Source organism: Sinocyclocheilus grahami, unplaced genomic scaffold, assembly GCF_001515645.1.
Source record: "Sinocyclocheilus grahami isolate Dianchi unplaced genomic scaffold, SAMN03320097.WGS_v1.1 scaffold511.1, whole genome shotgun sequence".
Classification (NCBI taxonomy): Eukaryota; Metazoa; Chordata; class Actinopteri; order Cypriniformes; family Cyprinidae; genus Sinocyclocheilus; species Sinocyclocheilus grahami.
In genome coordinates this window covers 587,826-605,780 of record NW_015505690.1, presented here as the reverse complement: position 1 = coordinate 605,780, position 17,955 = coordinate 587,826, and the positions used below count along the sequence as shown (strand labels likewise).

The window sequence follows — 17,955 nt, the reverse complement described above, 5'->3', positions numbered from 1 at the left end:
GAGTGCGAGATGCCATCAGGCGGACATGAGGGTTCAGACAAGCTCTTTGCTTTTCCAGAAACATGGTAGTACCATGGTTACTTGTACTAGTTACTAACTGTATTTGTGTGTCAAAACCAAGACTTTACAACATTGTAAACACACTCTTAAATCATGCACTTGTGTAATTATTGAATATGTAACATTTTATTTTTTTTCCAAATCCTGATTCAACTTTTACATTTAATTAAAACTACGTTTTAATCTATATTTACATGTAGTTAAAACATCCTTCACTAATAAAATGTTACTATGTACACCAAGTTTCCAGCAGTAATCCTTCATCTTAAAGATCAATACATAACAAAATAATTACTTTGAATACAATTACAAATGTTCAGCTTAATTTCTCTACTTTTCGTTCTTTTTTATACAAAAAAAACCTCTTATAATTTGACACAGATTCTTAGACGTAGAGAAAGAGTGCAAGTTAACAAAAATTAGAAAGAAGAAAGAGAGAAAGTGTGTGTGTGTGTGTGTGTGTGTACTGCTGCTTATGAAGCCCAGGCAGCCAACTTCTTCATGTCATGATCATCCTCCACTCTCTTCTTTGAGGCTGAAAGGGTGAAATAACAGAAACTTAGATGAAGCGGTGACTGTATAAAAGGCCTGATTGGTCTTTTGCTGAATTGTAAATGCTTTGTAGAAACTGAGTGTGTGGGTGTTTATATACTGTACTTACTTGCCCGGTGGCTTGGCCTTGTGCTGGGTAGTTTGATGGTTGGTACACTTGGTAACCTGCCCATATTCTTCATACTTTCTTCTAGTTCTTCCTGTTCCAACTCCGCCAGCTCTGCCAACAATTCATCCTAAAAAATATTTAAATGAGCACAGATCACTTCATAAATCTAAGTAAACAAACTATGCTGCCTGCTATAATAACCAGAAACATTCACAAAGCTGCAAGACAGAAAGAAAAAGACAAAAATTATTATTTTTAATTTGTAACACCTACCTCATCAAACTGATCCCCAAAAGGTTTTGAGATGGAATCACTGATCTCTTGAGCTACTTCCTGTTGGTCTGTAATGTCCTGCATAAGGGAGTCAATCTTATCCAGGTCTCTGAAAGCAAGAGAGACAGTAGGTTTACAGTTTAATCCACTGGTACATTTGAATATTTACAAAACGAATGTATGCAATAGTCAGTCATTATTAAAAAAAAAAATCACTACGTAATTTTCTAGTATTGATCAATCGAATCAAGTATTCCTGAGAGCTGTGTAATAAGTGATGATAACTGGAAAAACAAAAGCAATGACGACACGCACATGTTCTGGTGAACCCCTTTGATGGCTTTAGCTGCGTAACCCATGTTCTTCAGAACCTCTGTGTTCGTGGTGGCATTCTCAAGGGCGTCTCGCTGGAATTCAATAGTGGACAGGGTCCCGTCAATCTGCGTCAGCTGCTGTTCGAAACGTTTCTTCCTCTTAAGAGCCTGAAGTGCAGCTAAAAAAAAAATGTTGGGATCTACTATTGTTGCATCTTGTCATCATCATCATACATTCCACAGCAAAAGTAAAATATGATAATTAAATTATTTTAGTTTTATATCTTCATGAATATGATCAATTGCATTTTTAAAAGATCTTTTTTTTAAGTTGTTCTCTTTCACTACTAAGGGAAACTAAAGAAACAATCAGCACAGCTTGTGAACAAGAAAAGTCAGACATTGATTTGGAATAGGTAAAATTTTACACACAGAAATTAGGCTTACTTTGGTCAATTCTGCTAAATCAAATGAAAAAAAAATACATGTAAGATCAGATAGAAAGCTCATATAAATCCATTTAAGACATGCCTTTTAAATGAATGCTCAACCATGGCATCTGGGTGTAAACTACATGCTTGTGTAAATGCACAAAGGGACAATTGTAAATGAGGAGTGTCCAGATGAACTGCATGTTTTTGTCTGTGCGACAGGGCGTCACTCCACATAAACAAAAGCCATGTTTCACTGGGGTGTTGTTACACTTTCCAGATGTGAATTATGATAGCACATTTTATAACAGACAACGTGCTTTTAATCATTTACAGCCGATTATAAAAGGGGTAATAAAATGTCTTTGAGAATTTTAACCATTATTTTTGCTATTTTATACTGTATACATTTTTTTTTGTTAAACTATAATGTTTAAAACTATATGACGAGTCAAATAAAACATTTAGGTAAATATGTTTAAATTATTTTATTTAATAAATCTTTACACAAATAATGACTGTCCCACAGTTCTCGTTTCATTTCCACCACAAGAACTTTGTACCCGTTTTATTTCATTAGTTCAAAAGTTTGTTTAACCAACATGTTTATGACAAAAGCAGACAAAAAGATTTAAAAAAAAGACAATTCTCCTATGATTCTTTATGTTGTAAATTACACAAACGAAATAAATAAACCATACCTAATTTGAAAATTGTGTAGGCTACTAAAAGTCCACACGGCCATAAAGAGCTCATAAGCAGAAAGATCCATTCTACATACCTCTCTTGTTTTTGGTGCCATTCTTCTTGGCAATCATGATCTCCTGCTCGATTCTGCTCTCCAGGTATTCCTGTTTTTTGGTTAGCATGGCCTCGGTCTCTCTTAGTCTGTTGATGGCCTCTTGAGGTGATGGACTAGACCGGGACCGATGCTTAGATCTAGAACTGGATCCAGAACTAGAACTAGGCCTGGAGCTGGATGAGCTTGATGAGCTAACTTTAAACATTTTTGAAATTTTACTCATTTTGAAGGTAATGCTTTTAACTCTAATTAAAGATCCGTCTGATTTAAAATACCTGACAGATACAGGATCGCGAGACAAAGTGGCAATTCTTGACTGTCTACTTTTCAGATTCAACTCAAAACACCTACATAATCCAACCCTGCTCTTCCTGAAATTCAACACCTGTACGCACGTAAATTGCTGAACGTGAATGTCTCTGAAGACACGCCCATTGAAATGCCGAAGAGCGTCACACAATGGCCCGTATATACTCTCTCATTGGTCAGGTAGGACAGGTATAAATACCAATTTCTTTATTTGAGATATTTAATATCTATTTTAAATTCTTTGAATTTTAAATTTTAAAATACAAATGTTTAGGTGTAAATTATTGCCCAAATCGCTGTTCTAGCACATGCACAGTGATAGCCTAGGCTATTACTTTTCTCAATAACTGTAAATGGATACATGGATGGCCGAGCTTTCTGAGACATCCCTGAGAAAAAAAGTTACTCATATATTTCAGAGTAACACGGGTGTATTCCACAGTACTGTAGACATCTCCGAGTCCAATTCAGATCATGTGTAATCATAAAAACTGAGTGGTATAGTATATAGGCCAATTATTTTCAAAAGCTATTTAACCATATAGATATTTTATTTAACAAAAAAAAGAGACATTTCTGAGGATGTCACACATTTCCACAAAACTTTAACATTGCAATTAAAATGTCCACATTAAGTTGATACAGTTTTTCTCTAACACACTATAATTGATTTAGCTGGCACAGTTTCTCGCACACACACACACACACAGTCTGGTAAGCTATCCTTGTGGGGACTCTCCATAGACGTAATGGTTTTTCTACCGTACAGACCGTATATTCTATTGCCCTGCACCAACCCTACCCCTAAACCTACCCCTCACAGGAAACTTTCTGCATTTTTAGATTTTCAAAAAACTTAATTCTCTATGATTTATAAGCTTTTGTACCTGTGTGGACCACAATTTAGGTCCCCACCGTGACACGAATCCCCATGAGTCTGTGTGTAGTCAGGTTTAAGTCCCCACCAGGATATATAAACCAGTACACACACACACAATATATAATTAATAATCAATAGCACACATTTATCCATGAATAACATTAACTAACAGTGACAAATGTGAACCATTTTGTGTTCTTGTGTGTAAACAATAACAACTGTGTTGTAGTTGCTTAACTTCTGCTTCCAGCATTTCGCAATGTAAGTGATTTATTTGACAAATGGATTTAAGCCACTGAGCATTAGGTTCAGAGAATGGAGTTTAGTGTTTTAACACTTGAGAAAAACTATAAGAATATTAGGCCATACGACTGACTCACCAGGAGGGCAAAACATTCATGTAACTGTTGCACAAGCCTATCAATTTTCTATCTGTTACCAAGCCACAAATATTTAGATCACCTCTGAAAAGAAAAAACAAAAACAAAAACAAAGATATATGAACAAAATGAAAGTGTTGGCTATTTGCAAGCACCTGGCGCAATATTTCAATCACTAAAACAGCAGGATATTCAAAAACATTTAATGTGAAAAACATTTAAAGTGCCTCAATGTAGCTAATAAAACAGTAAAAAAAATCAAATTGAGTATACACCTTGATGATGCATACTTTATATATGCAAGCAGATGAGCCCGGAATATGAACACAATACGCTAAATCAGGGCTGCCCAAACTCGGTCCTGGAGGGCCGGTGTCCTGCAGAGTTTAGCTCCAACTTGCCTCAACACACCTGCCTTTAAGTTTCTAGCATGCCTAGTAAGAGCTTGATTATCTGGTTCCGCTGTGTTTAATTGGGGTTGGAGCTAAACTCTTCAGGACACCGGCCCTCCAGGACTGAGTTTGGACACCCCTGCGCTAAATAGTTAAGTGTTTTCTTTGTAATGGTTTTCTATGGGAAAATATTTAATGTAAAACCCTGTATATTGCGTTTTAATGCTGGGTTTATCTGCTTGCCTGTACAAAGTATGCATCATCAATAAGGTGAATACTGAATTTGGCTTTAATATCACTGTTATATTACATACTTAATACAAACCTTGTAAAAATACCTGGCAGACAGTGGAGGAAAGCCTTGTTTTGCCCTGCAGGTGGGCGTTCCTATTAGTCAAGTCAAGTCATCTTTATTTATATAGCGCTTTTAACAATACAGATTATGTCAAAGCAACTGTACAGCATTAATTAGGAAAATAGTGTGTACATTACCTTTCAAGGACTTAAATACTGCATCATGAGGCGTTTTCGCACCACATAGTTCTAGGCCGTTTTCCTGGTTGCATTTGTACAGGCAGCAGGGACTCTGAAGTGGCCGATAGTGACGTCTTTATTCGCGGAATTTACAAACATCAACAACCAGTGAATGGAGAGCACCACTGTTTTTGATGTTTGTTGTGGGCTTCATGATAATGGAGATGGAATGTAAACGCACAATTTATGTGATTAAAAAAATCTGACTAAATCTCCTATGACAACTTACAGTGTTATCATTGAGGCTGAGAAAAAAAACACAATGCTGCAGACAACAGGTAAATGTCGTTATCGATGCAAATATGTCCTTGCGGGGCCCATGCTGGCTTTTTCGGGCACAGTGGGCTAGGGCCAGCCCACACCAAACCTAAACAGGCCCAATGCGGGCTTGCCCAGGAAAGGCCCACAGCTTTGGTCTCACCGCAGGCTCTCTATGAGCAGGCCACACTAGCGGACTGTCCACATTAATCCCATGATGGCCCAGTGTGGGTCAGCCCGTTCGGGCCCAGAGCAACTTTTGTATCCTTTGGGCCCATGCAGGTTTTGTGTAGACTGCCCTGTAATGTAACTAGGAGAATACAAACAACATTGACTGGCCATTCTTTAGCCACTCAATTGAACTGGAATGGCTCAAACCAAAAGAGACCTTTTCAGAACCTGTTGTTTCATATAGGCCAGGGATCCTCAAATATGGCTCACGAGATCCACTTTACTGCAGAGTTTAGTTCTAACCTTAAATCAAACATATCTGAGCATGTCTTCAGGATCATTAGAAAATCACAGGTGGGTGAGTTTGATCAAAGTTGGAGCCAAACTCTGCAGGAAAGTGGATCTCACGATCCATATTTGAGGTGTAACAGACATGAGCCTATTTTGTGGGCAGTTTTCTTCCTTACCACTAGGGGTGCTAATGTGTTTTAGGTTTCCTTAAGTAAAGCCATGTGGTAGAGGGAGTTAGCAAGCACACTCCATCCCAGTAGGTGGCGGAATATGCACCAAAAGCTGGTTTGCCAACCACCATTAAACATCATCATCATAAGAAGAAGGGAGTTAGCAATAACAAGCAGCAGTAACCAGCATGGTTCACCTGCTGAACACATTGTGCAGTGTCCTTGTTGGGAAATGTGTAATATCAAGCCCAGTCTAAAAGGATTTTTTTTTTTTTCCTATTTAAAAGTGTACATTGCTGATGTTTTTTTGCAGAGATGTTACATGTAATTATGGCCTATGTTTGGATTAATGCTAAGAGTTTAAGATAGTGTATTTGTATGCATTTTAGGAGGACTCTTTATTGGTGAGGCTACCACATCATGGTCCATACAGATTTAAAGTTCTTTTCGACGTGAGACCATAGTTTGGAATATTTTTGACTTTTCCTGGTTAGGAAGCGTCTGGTGTTTGAGTATGGCAAGCTGTTTTGACTTTTATTCATTCTCAGGATATGAATTCTTGATATCAACAATTCTATTTTTACTAGTTAAAATGTTAATTCTTGATATCAGGAATTAGATTCCTATTAGTAACAATTGTTATTTTTGATATCAGCAATTACATTTCCACTAGTAACAATGTTAATTCTTGATATCAACAATGACATCATCACTCGCAGAAATTGAATTCTTGATATCAGCAATTAAATTTCTACTAGTAAAAAAATATTATTCTTGATATCAATAATTTATATCCTGGGAATGGCAATAGGCAAGCCGTTTTGACTTTTATTAATTTGCTATGGCAAGCCATTTTAGCTTAAAATATCCCCAGCGTTACTCGTCGTAATTGCATTTTTACTAGTAACAATTCAATTAAAGAGCTCTACAATTAAATTCTTACTAGTAACAATGCCAGTTCGAGAGCTCTCTAAATCAATTCTTACTAGTAACGATTATAATTAGAGAGCTCTCTAATTCAGTTATTACTAGTAAGAATTCCAATTACAGAGCTCTCTAATTCAATTCTTACTAGTACCAATTCCAATTAAAGAGCTCTACAAATCAATTTTTACTAGTCATATGTCTCCATTGACTTCCATTCATTTATAATTACAGAGCTCTACCTCAGAATTTTTACTAGTAAGAATTCCAATTAGAGAGCTCTCTAAATACATTTTTACTAGTAACAATTCCGATTAGAGAGCTCTCTAATTTAATTATTACTAGTAAAAATACAATTACAGAGCTCTATAATTAAATTTTTATTAGTAAAAAACCACATTAAAGATACGTTTAATTGCAGAGCTCTGTAATTGAATTAAAGAGCTCTTTAATTCAGTTCTTAGTAGTAACAATTGAATTAGAGAGCTCTCTAAATGGAATTCTTACTAGTAAAAACTGAAGAGGGAGTTAGCAAGCACACTCCATCCCAGTAGGTGGCGGAATATGCACCAAAAGCTGGTTTGCCAACCGCCATTAAACATCATCATCATAAGAAGAAGGGAGTTAGCAATAACAAGCAGCAGTAACCAGCATGGTTCACCTGCTGAACACATTGTGCAGTGTCCTTGTTGGGAAATGTGTAATATCAAGCCCAGTCTAAAAGGAGTTTTTTTTTTTTCCTATTTAAAAGTGTACATTGCTGATGTTTTTTTGCAGAGATGTTACATGTAATTATGGCCTATGTTTGGATTAATGCTAAGAGTTTAAGATAGTGTATTTGTATGCATTTTAGGAGGACTCTTTATTGGTGAGGCTACCACATCATGGTCCATACAGATTTAAAGTTCTTTTCGACGTGAGACCATAGTTTGGAATATTTTTGACTTTTCCTGGTTAGGAAGCGTCTGGTGTTTGAGTATGGCAAGCTGTTTTGACTTTTATTCATTCTCAGGATATGAATTCTTGAATTATAGAGCTCTGTAATTAATTGTTACTAGTAAGAATGCAATTGCAGAGCTCTCTAATTTAATTGTTACTAATAAGAATTGTATTAGAGAGCTCTCTAACTGTAATTCTTACTAGTAAGAATGTAGCTGTAGTATTAAGGTGGGTCACCTGCAGTGTAAGACGCACAAAGCTCAAGACGTTCGGATAGACGTTTGGTTTGACGTTCGATCGGTCGGTCGTTCGAACGTTTGATTTTGGCACGGAGTGCACGCCATAATTAAGGTGTTTACATGTGTATACTGCACTTCAGTAATGTGACTAAAATAGGAATACTCTGCGTCTTAATTTGATTTCTGTTTACTTCGAATATGACTTTAGCCGGATTAAGGTAATAAAAAAATCTCTGTATTTGGACATTGATGTACAACAGATAAGACTTTCACACACATCAACTTTCACATGACGGAATCCTACAATCTTACATTGCTTTGTTTGCGTTCTTTTAGTTATTTTTTGTACTTTTGTGTATTTGTGTTTTTGGCTATATGTAGCTGCATTAACATGAATTGAATGTTTTCTATTTTGTATTTAATAAATCCATTGATTTGAAATCCCTTTGACTACTGTACGTTTTTGACAATATAGACATTAGTTATGTGGTGACTGCTTCCATGTGTATAACTGTTTTTCCCAATGACTTAAGTTATAATATCTGAAAAGTATTTAAAGTGAAACTTTATAATGTTTCCAACCCTGTTCCTGGTGATCTACCTCCTGCAGAGTTCAGCTCCAACCCTGATCAAACAGAGCTGAACCAACTAATTAGGATCTGAAGGAGCACTTGATAATTACAGACAGGTGTGTTTGATCAGGGTTGGAACTGAACTTTGCAGGAAGGTAGATCTCCAGTACCAGGACTGGGCACACTAGATTAATGGTGTGGGCCTAGTGAGGGCTGCCCGTGCAGGGCCAGCATTAAGGGGCCAATGTTTTGTCAATGAGCAAAATCTCAGAGGTCCTGCACTGGCAGCCCGCTGGGGGCCCTTAGGCTAGTCCTAAGTGGGCCCGTAAAGGGCCAGTACAGGCTTGTTTGCAGGGATATATTTACATGACTTTTTAAAAATGCCGGGTAGCCTGTGTTTCTTATTGGTTTGACCAATCAGCGAACACTCACTGATAAGTTCCTATCGAACTGTTTAAGACTCTACTCTGAAGTAGGATCTAATTTAGTTCCCCCAAATGGAGTTCCTAGAACTAAATATGTTCCTGCGATGCAAACAGCAAAAATTGGGAACTTCTGCCAATAGTTCTAGGAACTATGGAAAGGTTCCTCCGGTGTGAAAGCAAGCACCTATATGGCGTTGACACTGTGGGTTTACACTGTGCATTACACGGAACCTGAACCTGTGGTCTAAAAATAGATCAACCCGATAGGACCTGAGAGCCTAGGGTTGGATTCGCATTCACAAACACTCCTATATAGAGTGGACCCTTACACCAATAGGTGAAGCTATACAGAGTGCCTCATAAGCAAGAAAAATTTAACCAGAACCCCAACGTGACAAAGTCTGCTTGTTAGCAGCGGAACCTCGGAGCCCTGAAACAGCTCGCTAGCAGGGAACAACCAAGCTTTTTATGAAATATTTATGATTGGAGACAGGGCAGAAACCCGCCCATTGATGATGTTGTGGTTTCACACTTGAAGTGGCTCATCCTTAATATCCCAGTCAGGCTCCTTGGTGTCAGGATTTTCTTTTCTTCACCATCTGGACCAGAATGACAGACCTCAAATCAACCCTTGTGCCGGGTGTCCGAGATTGTGTAAGGCATCCACAGCCGCAGGCTTTACGAGGGACATGGGCTGCCACACTGACTTTTTCTTCTTCCCTGCTAGAACTAGAGCCTGGCTGGGGCTGGCTGGTAAACACCACTCGCTCCTGAACCCGGTCAGGGATGAACTGCTGGAATGGCACCATTTGTTTTTCAGCTGCCTGAAACCTGTTGACAGTAGTACCTGCGTCACAGAACCGGCCAGATGACTGTATTGGGATGTCCAGCACGAAGGCTTTTTTCCTTTTCCTAACACTCATACATTCGCCTTTGCGGGGGCAGTGGGGCTAAAGAGTCATTGATGTAAAAGTGGGCATTGATCTTCTTCTGCTGAGGCAGTCTGTAGTCACAATATGATGTTATACTAAGACGAAATATGTAATTAATCATTTTGGCAGCTCGGTTTCAATAAAAGCTGTTTTTAGGCTGATGAGGATGTTTATTTTTTATGTTTTTTTTAATAGTACAACAACTTAAAAAATTTGACTGGGTTAATGGTATAATTCATGCATTCCAAACTAGGCACAAAACATTTAAGAATAAATAAACAGAATGATCATCAGTATTTTCTGAAATTCCTTTGTGGTTAATTTAAGGAGAGACAATAAAAACATTGAACTTTTCAAAGTTTCAGTAAACGTCTTTTTTTTTTCAAAGATACTCTTATGTTGAAATTATTGTGTTACGTCATTTAAAATGGCTGAACTAAATATTGGTTTTTTTTAATAGTACAACAACTTAAAAAATTTGACTGGGTTAATGGTATAATTCATGCATTCCAAACTAGGCACAAAACATTTAAGAATAAATAAACAGAATGATCATCAGTATTTTCTGAAATTCCTTTGTGGTTAATTTAAGGAGAGACAATAAAAACATTGAACTTTTCAAAGTTTCAGTAAACGTCTTTTTTTTTCAAAGATACTCTTATGTTGAAATTATTGTGTTACGTCATTTAAAATGGCTGAACTAAATATTGGAAAACATTGTGAGATTGAATCTTGCAAACAAAAAGGTACGTTCTTTAAAGTTTCCCCATCTAAGCCGTTGAAAAATTGAGTAATTTCTAGTAGAAATCACAATTTACAGCCTGTTTCTAGAGCCTTTATTTATACAAATAGCCGTTGTGAACACAAGCTGTAACATCAGTGTGATGTGAGTCAGCAGCAAAAAAGGAATATTAATAATTTTCATGTTTCAATGTAGACTTTCTACCATTCGTATGCAGCAGCTGTTCTGGAGTGTTTTGGTAAGATTTTGTGCCGTTGGCTTTGAAGACAATATAAACAGTTATGCCGAGTTCACACTGCACGATTTTAGCCCGATTTTTCACTCGCCGACAGGTTTTGGGAAATCGCCGACAAATGCCCGAAATCGGAGGCAAATCGGTGCTCGTTCAATCACGCAGTGTGAATTATCAAAGACGCGATCTGAGGGAATCGCAATCACGGTGTGTGAAATCAGTGTTGCCAACTAATTTTCAGAGAAAGTTGCTAAAGGATGTTGTGACTTCATTGCGTAATCACGACGCAAAATTGTCACAACATCAAATCTCAGCAAAAAATATATTTTATATATGTTAATTTTGATTTGTTTGTAAAATAATATGCATGATATAATATTAAGATATAAATAACTGTGTTTTTAAATACATTGAATTATTGAAAACGTACACATTTTTGAATGGTTTCAATGTAAGTTTTTTTAATAGCTAGTAAACTAGTAATTCTACACATTCTCAACTAATATGCTTTAAGCAGCGTATTAGTAGTTAGTTAGTATGCGACACTCTAAGAAAAGTCTGTAAAAATAAGGCACAATCTACTATGTTAATATGAAAGAATTTTCCGTAATGGTTTTTTACCTGCATTTTAAATTACGCATTGTGTTTTCGGGTTGCAGGGTTACAATGGATGATGGATAATCGATAATGTCCTGAAAGATTTTCCATTTTTCTTACAGTATACTAACTGATCAACAATCGCAGGTACAAGCTACTAACAAACTGTATCATAAATGAACAAATTATTCAATTATTATTATTATTATTAAATTGAACAATTGCAAATAGCAGCTAACTCAATTCATGTGATGTGTGTACTGCTAGGCATCTGTGGTTTCCTCTTTTTGTGTAATTTGGATGGAAAATGTGTGCCTTTTTAAGTCACTTATCAAGAGTTGCCAAATCAAATTTTTTTTAATTGCTAAATTTGTTGCTAGGTGCTTTTGGAAGAAAAAGTTGCTAGGGTAGTCTGAAAAGTTGCTAAATTTAGCAACAAAATTGCTAAGTTGGCAACACTGTGTGCAATGATTTCTGACTGAAAACTACATCAGCGATGACGTACAGCTAATGAGAGACCAAGATACAAGGCAGAGGGAAGTTCGGGGAGGAGTTATAGACCAGAATATCAGTATTTTAATAGATATATGAACAATTATATCATACAGAAACAAGCACAAACATGTGCTTGACCAGCCACAACATCAGCATAACAGTTACTTGAAAATTATTTAACTCTCCAACTCTCTTTGCAGAACACTCAATCCCTGTTCCCTGCATCTCCCTCCTGCATAATCTGTTTTTCTTTTTCTCCTTGTAGCTGGAAATCAGCTCACAGACAGTTTGCGGGCTATATATATATATTTTTAATAATTCCAGTCTTGCTCGAGAACTCCGGTCTGATGCACGCGGGTTCTCGTGTTATTTCCTTATCACTTCTCGCGTGTGTTTTGTTGTGAAACGTAGTTTGCGGACCAGACAGAGCTGTCGGCGATTCTTCCTATTGTGAAGTCATGCAGTGTGTAACCTCCTGTCGCCGATCCATCGTGCAATGTGAACACAGCAGCAACTGACTGCTATGCGTCAGGAGATAGTCATGCAGTGTGAAAACCACGGTGACCCGACGACTTTGAAAATCGTGCAGTGTGAACTCGGCATTAATCTCAAATCTGTACAAATCTAATTCAATTAAATAGTGCAGATCTGAGTAATAACAAAGACAGGAAAATGACTGACTATGGTGGTCCTATCATGTTTTTTCTTTCTTTTCATAATGGTCCCATGGCATTTGTGGAATGCCATAATAATACTATGGTATTCACTACCATAATATTTATTAAATACCATTCTGGTACCTTTCAGTGGTAATTCCACAGTATATTTTGTGGGGAGACACATGGGTTTTTTTATATAGTACATTCATAAATTGTGTAGGAAAATTAGTCTTTAAGGCATTCGATTTGAGATTTTCTATAATTCATTTCATTCATTGCAATCATTATTTTTTCTCATGTAACATTAAATCTCCTCTACTGGCTAAAGTTTGGAACACAGAAGCCGGGACTCCCACTCTTGTCCAGAGGTGAGTGAGAAATGGGTTTACTAAGACAAAAAAAGTCAAATTAATAATTAGTGCAATATACAATTGTTAAAACCATAACATATGCATATATTCTGTACACACACAGATTATAGAAATGTGTGTGTTTTTTTGACTAATTCCTGGGGTTTGAATGGCTGTTATAGATTATTCTCTTAATTCTTTCAGGTGCTGGTGAAGAAAGAGATTGGGTCTGGGGGAAGCAAATCATATCCATGTAGCTATGAGGACTGCAAAGGGAAAGAGCTGCTGCCTGTCATCTGCCCACACTGTGAAAAACACTTCTGTCTCACGTATAAAACCTCTTACAATCATCATTTAATAGTCCTGCATTTCATACTTTACGTTTCTAACACCACTTAAGTGTCACCCTAATGGACAGAGAGACTATAGTGGAAAACTAGTAGATAAAACAATAATGTTTTGTGCATATAGTCACAGGCACAGCTGGTGTACTAGGTGTTGTGTCCTCTTCTACATATTTGACTGTTTTCCTCCGGTTTCAGACATCGGCATCAGGATGACCATAAGTGTGAGAAACTGGAGATTCCAAAGCCTCGCATGGCTGCAACACAGGAGCTGGTGCAGAAGATAGTGGGTCAGTTTTTTTTAGCAATACACCGCAAAGTACACTGTTTTGTCTTGGATTTCTGTCTCCTGATGTTTGGGGTATGTACAATTTCTGTCCACTAGATGGCAGTAGTGTCTAAACTTGGAGTTTGTAATACCAAATAATTCTTAGAAAGCCAAAGAATAATCTCTACAATACTTCCAACAGAGTCAAAGAAGAATGCACCACCAAGTAAAGGCAGAAAAGGCGCAAAAAATGCTGCAACCATCATTTGATAACATCACAAATACATGACTTTCCCAGTTATAGATTACTATATTAGATACATGATTTTAAAGTTTTGAACAAATTGTTTTAGTAGTTAAATTAGTCACATAAAAAAGTGTGTGTAAAGTGAAAATTTAGAAAATGTTTTTCTACAGAGGCCCACATACTTGTGATAAAACTAATTGTGATAAACCTTTTATATGTTCTATTTCACTTATTCATAAGGAAGATTAGGAAGATTACCTTTTTTCAGACCTTTTCTTGCTCTTGATTGGCTAGTGTTGAAGGTCATTTTTACTGAAGGTTTACTAATAATCTGTAAATAAAGGGGCACAGTGACAAAAGAAACAAATGCAAACACATACACAACTAACCTGTAACCTGTAGTGAGTGTGCATTATTAATAATAAAAGAAGACACAGAAGTCACAGATTTCTAATATTGATTGCCTTATTTTTGTGCAATATCAAGATCAGGGGCAATAATGGCCACTAAAGGAACTGCTGAAGGTCTCTGGCTTGCGGTGGCGAGAAAGAAATAAAGAGCTTTCTTTAATTCAGCATTCAATGGGAAATATCTGATTTGTGACAAAACAAGAATCATCAGTATCAGCAGAAACAACGAGGATGAACATGGGTGCTGGTGAGGAAAAGAACACAGACAATGCATTTTTTCCCAGCTGGTTTAAGAGAAGCTTTTACAATATGACTATTATTATTATTATTATGCAAAAGTATGTCTCTTGTGGAAGGCTTGTCAACGTCATTAAATGGAAAGTACATTACATTGTAACTTCTTGAGGTGACAAACCTGTCCCTTGACTTTTCAGTCATGAAAAAAGTTGCATTTATTTTTATAATATCAATTTACATAATGTGAAAAAAAAACCCTCCATCTGGTACAACTGTGACGTTTAGCGTTATTCTTTAAATTATTTTGTTTTCCAGGGTTAAACATTAGTGCAAGGTCTAACAATTCTGCAGGACAGCAAGTCAAAATAAGTAATTAATGATATAAATAATTAGAAAAGAATGCTTGCCCAAAAGTTATAAGCTTGCTTTTTCTAAAATACAAACGGTTGTGGAAACTCAAAATCAAAATTTTTTTTTTTTCATAAATGTTTTTTATTATGCTTTTTTCATATTTAAATATGTCATTGGTGTCAAATTAATGTTTGAGTGACATAATAATGATTCAAGTGATTTTATTTAAGAGTACATGGGGCTGTTAACACAGGCCAAGCAATTGTCATTCAACTTACTTAATATGCCGTGCACTTGTGCAGTGGCTATTAATATTGCACAAATCCTACTGCTGTCTCCACGGTAATCAAGAATGAGTCAGAATAAGCTGCATAACTTATCAAAGATTGTGTAAGTTAAAAGCTGAAAGTTGTAAAAAAAAGGAAAAAAAAAAAAGAATCTGGTTTGTGCCTAAAATGCATTGCTGAACTGCATAATGATGCTGTCCTTCGCAATAATTGTCTCTGAAAGTCATGCTTGCTCACACATACATACACACCCACACTGGTTAGATGCAAGTAATTGCTCATTGAACAGTCTGTGAGGATGGCTGCTAGTGTGGACTTTAGCACAGAGTTGATCAATGCTTGTATCAACCCACTCTCTGTGTAGGCTAAGATTTATATTGCAAACATCCCCAAAACAGCACGGGGTGAATGGGGAATGATTGAAGCTGCTGTCTCTTTGTGGTGAAACCTCTTAATAAATCTGTCAAACACACAGTCTCAATGAAATCCAAACAGTTACGTTAAAAAAAGTGAATTCACCTGATTTATTTAGTTTAGGAGTAAGATTAGATTTAGACAAGGTTTAGAGGGTTTGTTTAGGGATAGACATGTTCCATACCTTAAAATTGTGTAAAGATAAATCCTTGTCTGTTCTGGACATTTTAAAATTTGCACTTATGATTGTAACATTTAAAACTAAATTCATATACAAGCATGAAATTACAAAACGGATGTACTACATTAAATGGGTCATCAGGAGGCCAAGCCAAAAATGTAAGTGACTTGTTTCTGCCAATGATCTGATGATGGTGTGACATGGAAAATAATTAGAATATTTGAGGTGTTTGCAGATGTTAATAGGTAATTATATTGATACAAACATATGTGACTCTAGCTGCTCAAACTTGATTGGCTGTTTTAGGACATTAGCACAAAAGAGAATGCACTTAAAAAAAAATTTAGTTATACACCACACCATATAGTACTGTTTCTCAAATTTGACAACATTTGTTGTGTGCAAACATGCATAAAATATACAACATAATATTTAAAATACAACATTGTATACACACATTAGTCACAATAATGAACATGGTTGGCAACAATGGTAACATGCAACTTGCAATGTTACAGCAAATACAATCATCTATGATACCACCCCCAAACCCATTTCACATGCTTTTAACGTTTTAGCACAATCAGATAAAACTTACTCTGATTTGACCATAGATAGATGCAAAGCATAACAAGCCACAATGCTGAATAAAATCAGGGAAACACACACACCAGCATCTTCAATGCTTGAGCTCGTAATGACAGATTATTGGAAAAGCAGCAACAGCAAAGCCTATACATATTATCTCATCTCTTGCATGTCATTGGATGAATACTCTAGAAGACAGTTTTTTTTGTGTGATGCTACTGTTTGGAATGGGAACGTCTTATATTTGTAATATCATTATGGAAATAAGTGCTGATGGATTTAAGCCTTATTTTCTGCATGTGTGATGGTGGGGCTATTCTATCCTCCTCATTATCAGATATGCACCTGATGCTCACTGTAAGCTGCTCCTGGAACATAGAGCAGAACCACATACAGTATACTCATTACTGACAAATATTTTATTTTATTTTATTTTAAAGTTGTAACACAAGTGACAATAACCACAAATTGTGAAAAACATACATGCACAAATATCACTTGAGACACTGCACCAAATGCCACTCTTAACCAAGAAGAAAATAAAAGGACAGGGACTTGGGTTTGCCTCGTAGCATGGAAGTAAGAGGGGCCGTGTGCATGCTGAAACTCTTCACAAACTGTCGATAGAAGTTTGCGAATCCCAGGAATCTTTGTAACTCCTTCACCGACTGTGAAAGCGGCCATTCCCTTCCCCACATTGCTGTGACAGCACGACCCCAACGCCGGTGGTAGAGGCGTCAATTTCCACTACAAATGGTACCTGGGGATCCAGATGGGGAAGGATGGGGGCCGTGTTGAAGGCCTCCTTGAGCTGGTTGAATGTTTCGAGGGCATGGCTGTTCCAGGACAGGGACTTGGGTTTGCCTCGTAGCATGGAAATAAGAGGGGCCGTGTGCATGCTGAAACTCTTCACAAACTGTCGATAGAAGTTTGCGAATCCCAGGAATCTTTGTAACTCCTTCACCGACTGTGAAAGCGGCCATTCCCTGATGGCCTTAACCTTCTCCTGGTCCATCTGGATACCTTCCTTGCTGATGACATATCCAAGGAACTAGACTGAGGAGCGATGGAATTCTCACTTCTCCAATTTCAGATACAGCTGGTGTTGACGGAGCTTCTGAAGGAACTGCGTGACGTGGTGGCGATGTTCGGCCAGGTTCCGGGAGTAGATGAGAATATCATCAATGTAGACCATCACAAACTTATTGAGGAACTACCGAAACACCTCGTTCATGAAGCTTTGGAAGACGTACGGGGAGTTTGAGAGGCCATACTGCATGACCCGATATTCATAGTGGCCTGCGGGGGTAATGAACGCCGTCTTCCACTTCTCACTTCTCCAATTTCAGATACAGCTGGTGTTGACGGAGCTTCTGAAGGAACTGCGTGACGTGGTGGCGATGTTCGGCCAGGTTCCGGGAGTAGATGAGAATATCATCAATGTAGACAATCACAAACTGATTGAGGAACTCCCGAAACACCTCGTTCATGAAGCTTTGGAAGACGGACGGGGAGTTTGAGAGGCCATACTGCATGACCTGATATTCAGATGGTCGGATGAAACCTTGCTTAAGAGCCTCCTGGATGTAATCCAGC

At 37.3% G+C, this 17,955-nt stretch overlaps 2 protein-coding genes across 2 annotated transcripts; one reads left to right on the top strand and one right to left on the bottom strand.

Annotated features, from left to right (window-relative positions):
• Window positions 1–232: 232 nt before the first annotated feature.
• Window positions 233–2,958, bottom strand: chmp4c (charged multivesicular body protein 4C). Its single transcript, XM_016237316.1, has 5 exons — window positions 2,521–2,958; window positions 1,310–1,487; window positions 995–1,103; window positions 722–848; window positions 233–595 (listed from the first exon to the last, which is right to left on the bottom strand). The coding sequence occupies exons 1-5, from the start codon at window positions 2,762–2,764 to the stop codon at window positions 534–536; spliced, it is 720 nt and encodes a 239-aa protein (XP_016092802.1). The 5' UTR covers window positions 2,765–2,958; the 3' UTR covers window positions 233–533.
• Window positions 2,959–10,620: 7,662 nt separating this feature from the next.
• zfand1 (zinc finger, AN1-type domain 1) lies at window positions 10,621–13,914 on the top strand. Its single transcript, XM_016237315.1, has 6 exons — window positions 10,621–10,703; window positions 10,895–10,937; window positions 13,011–13,050; window positions 13,237–13,361; window positions 13,575–13,666; window positions 13,847–13,914. The coding sequence occupies exons 1-6, from the start codon at window positions 10,649–10,651 to the stop codon at window positions 13,912–13,914; spliced, it is 423 nt and encodes a 140-aa protein (XP_016092801.1). The 5' UTR covers window positions 10,621–10,648.
• Window positions 13,915–17,955: the final 4,041 nt, after the last annotated feature.

Coding starts and splice junctions, on each gene's coding strand:
- chmp4c (XM_016237316.1), bottom strand. CDS start 2,764: ATGAGTAAAATTTCAAAAATGTTTAAAGTTAGCTCATCAAGCTCATCC. Junction 1,488..2,520: donor TGGCACCAAAAACAAGAGAG/GTATGTAGAATG, acceptor TTTTTTTTTTAG/CTGCACTTCAGGCTCTTAAG. Junction 849..994: donor TTGGGGATCAGTTTGATGAG/GTAGGTGTTACA, acceptor AATATTTTTTAG/GATGAATTGTTGGCAGAGCT.
- zfand1 (XM_016237315.1), top strand. CDS start 10,649: ATGGCTGAACTAAATATTGGAAAACATTGTGAGATTGAATCTTGCAAA. Junction 10,938..13,010: donor AGCTGTTCTGGAGTGTTTTG/GTAAGATTTTGT, acceptor TACTGGCTAAAG/TTTGGAACACAGAAGCCGGG. Junction 13,667..13,846: donor GCTGGTGCAGAAGATAGTGG/GTCAGTTTTTTT, acceptor TACTTCCAACAG/AGTCAAAGAAGAATGCACCA.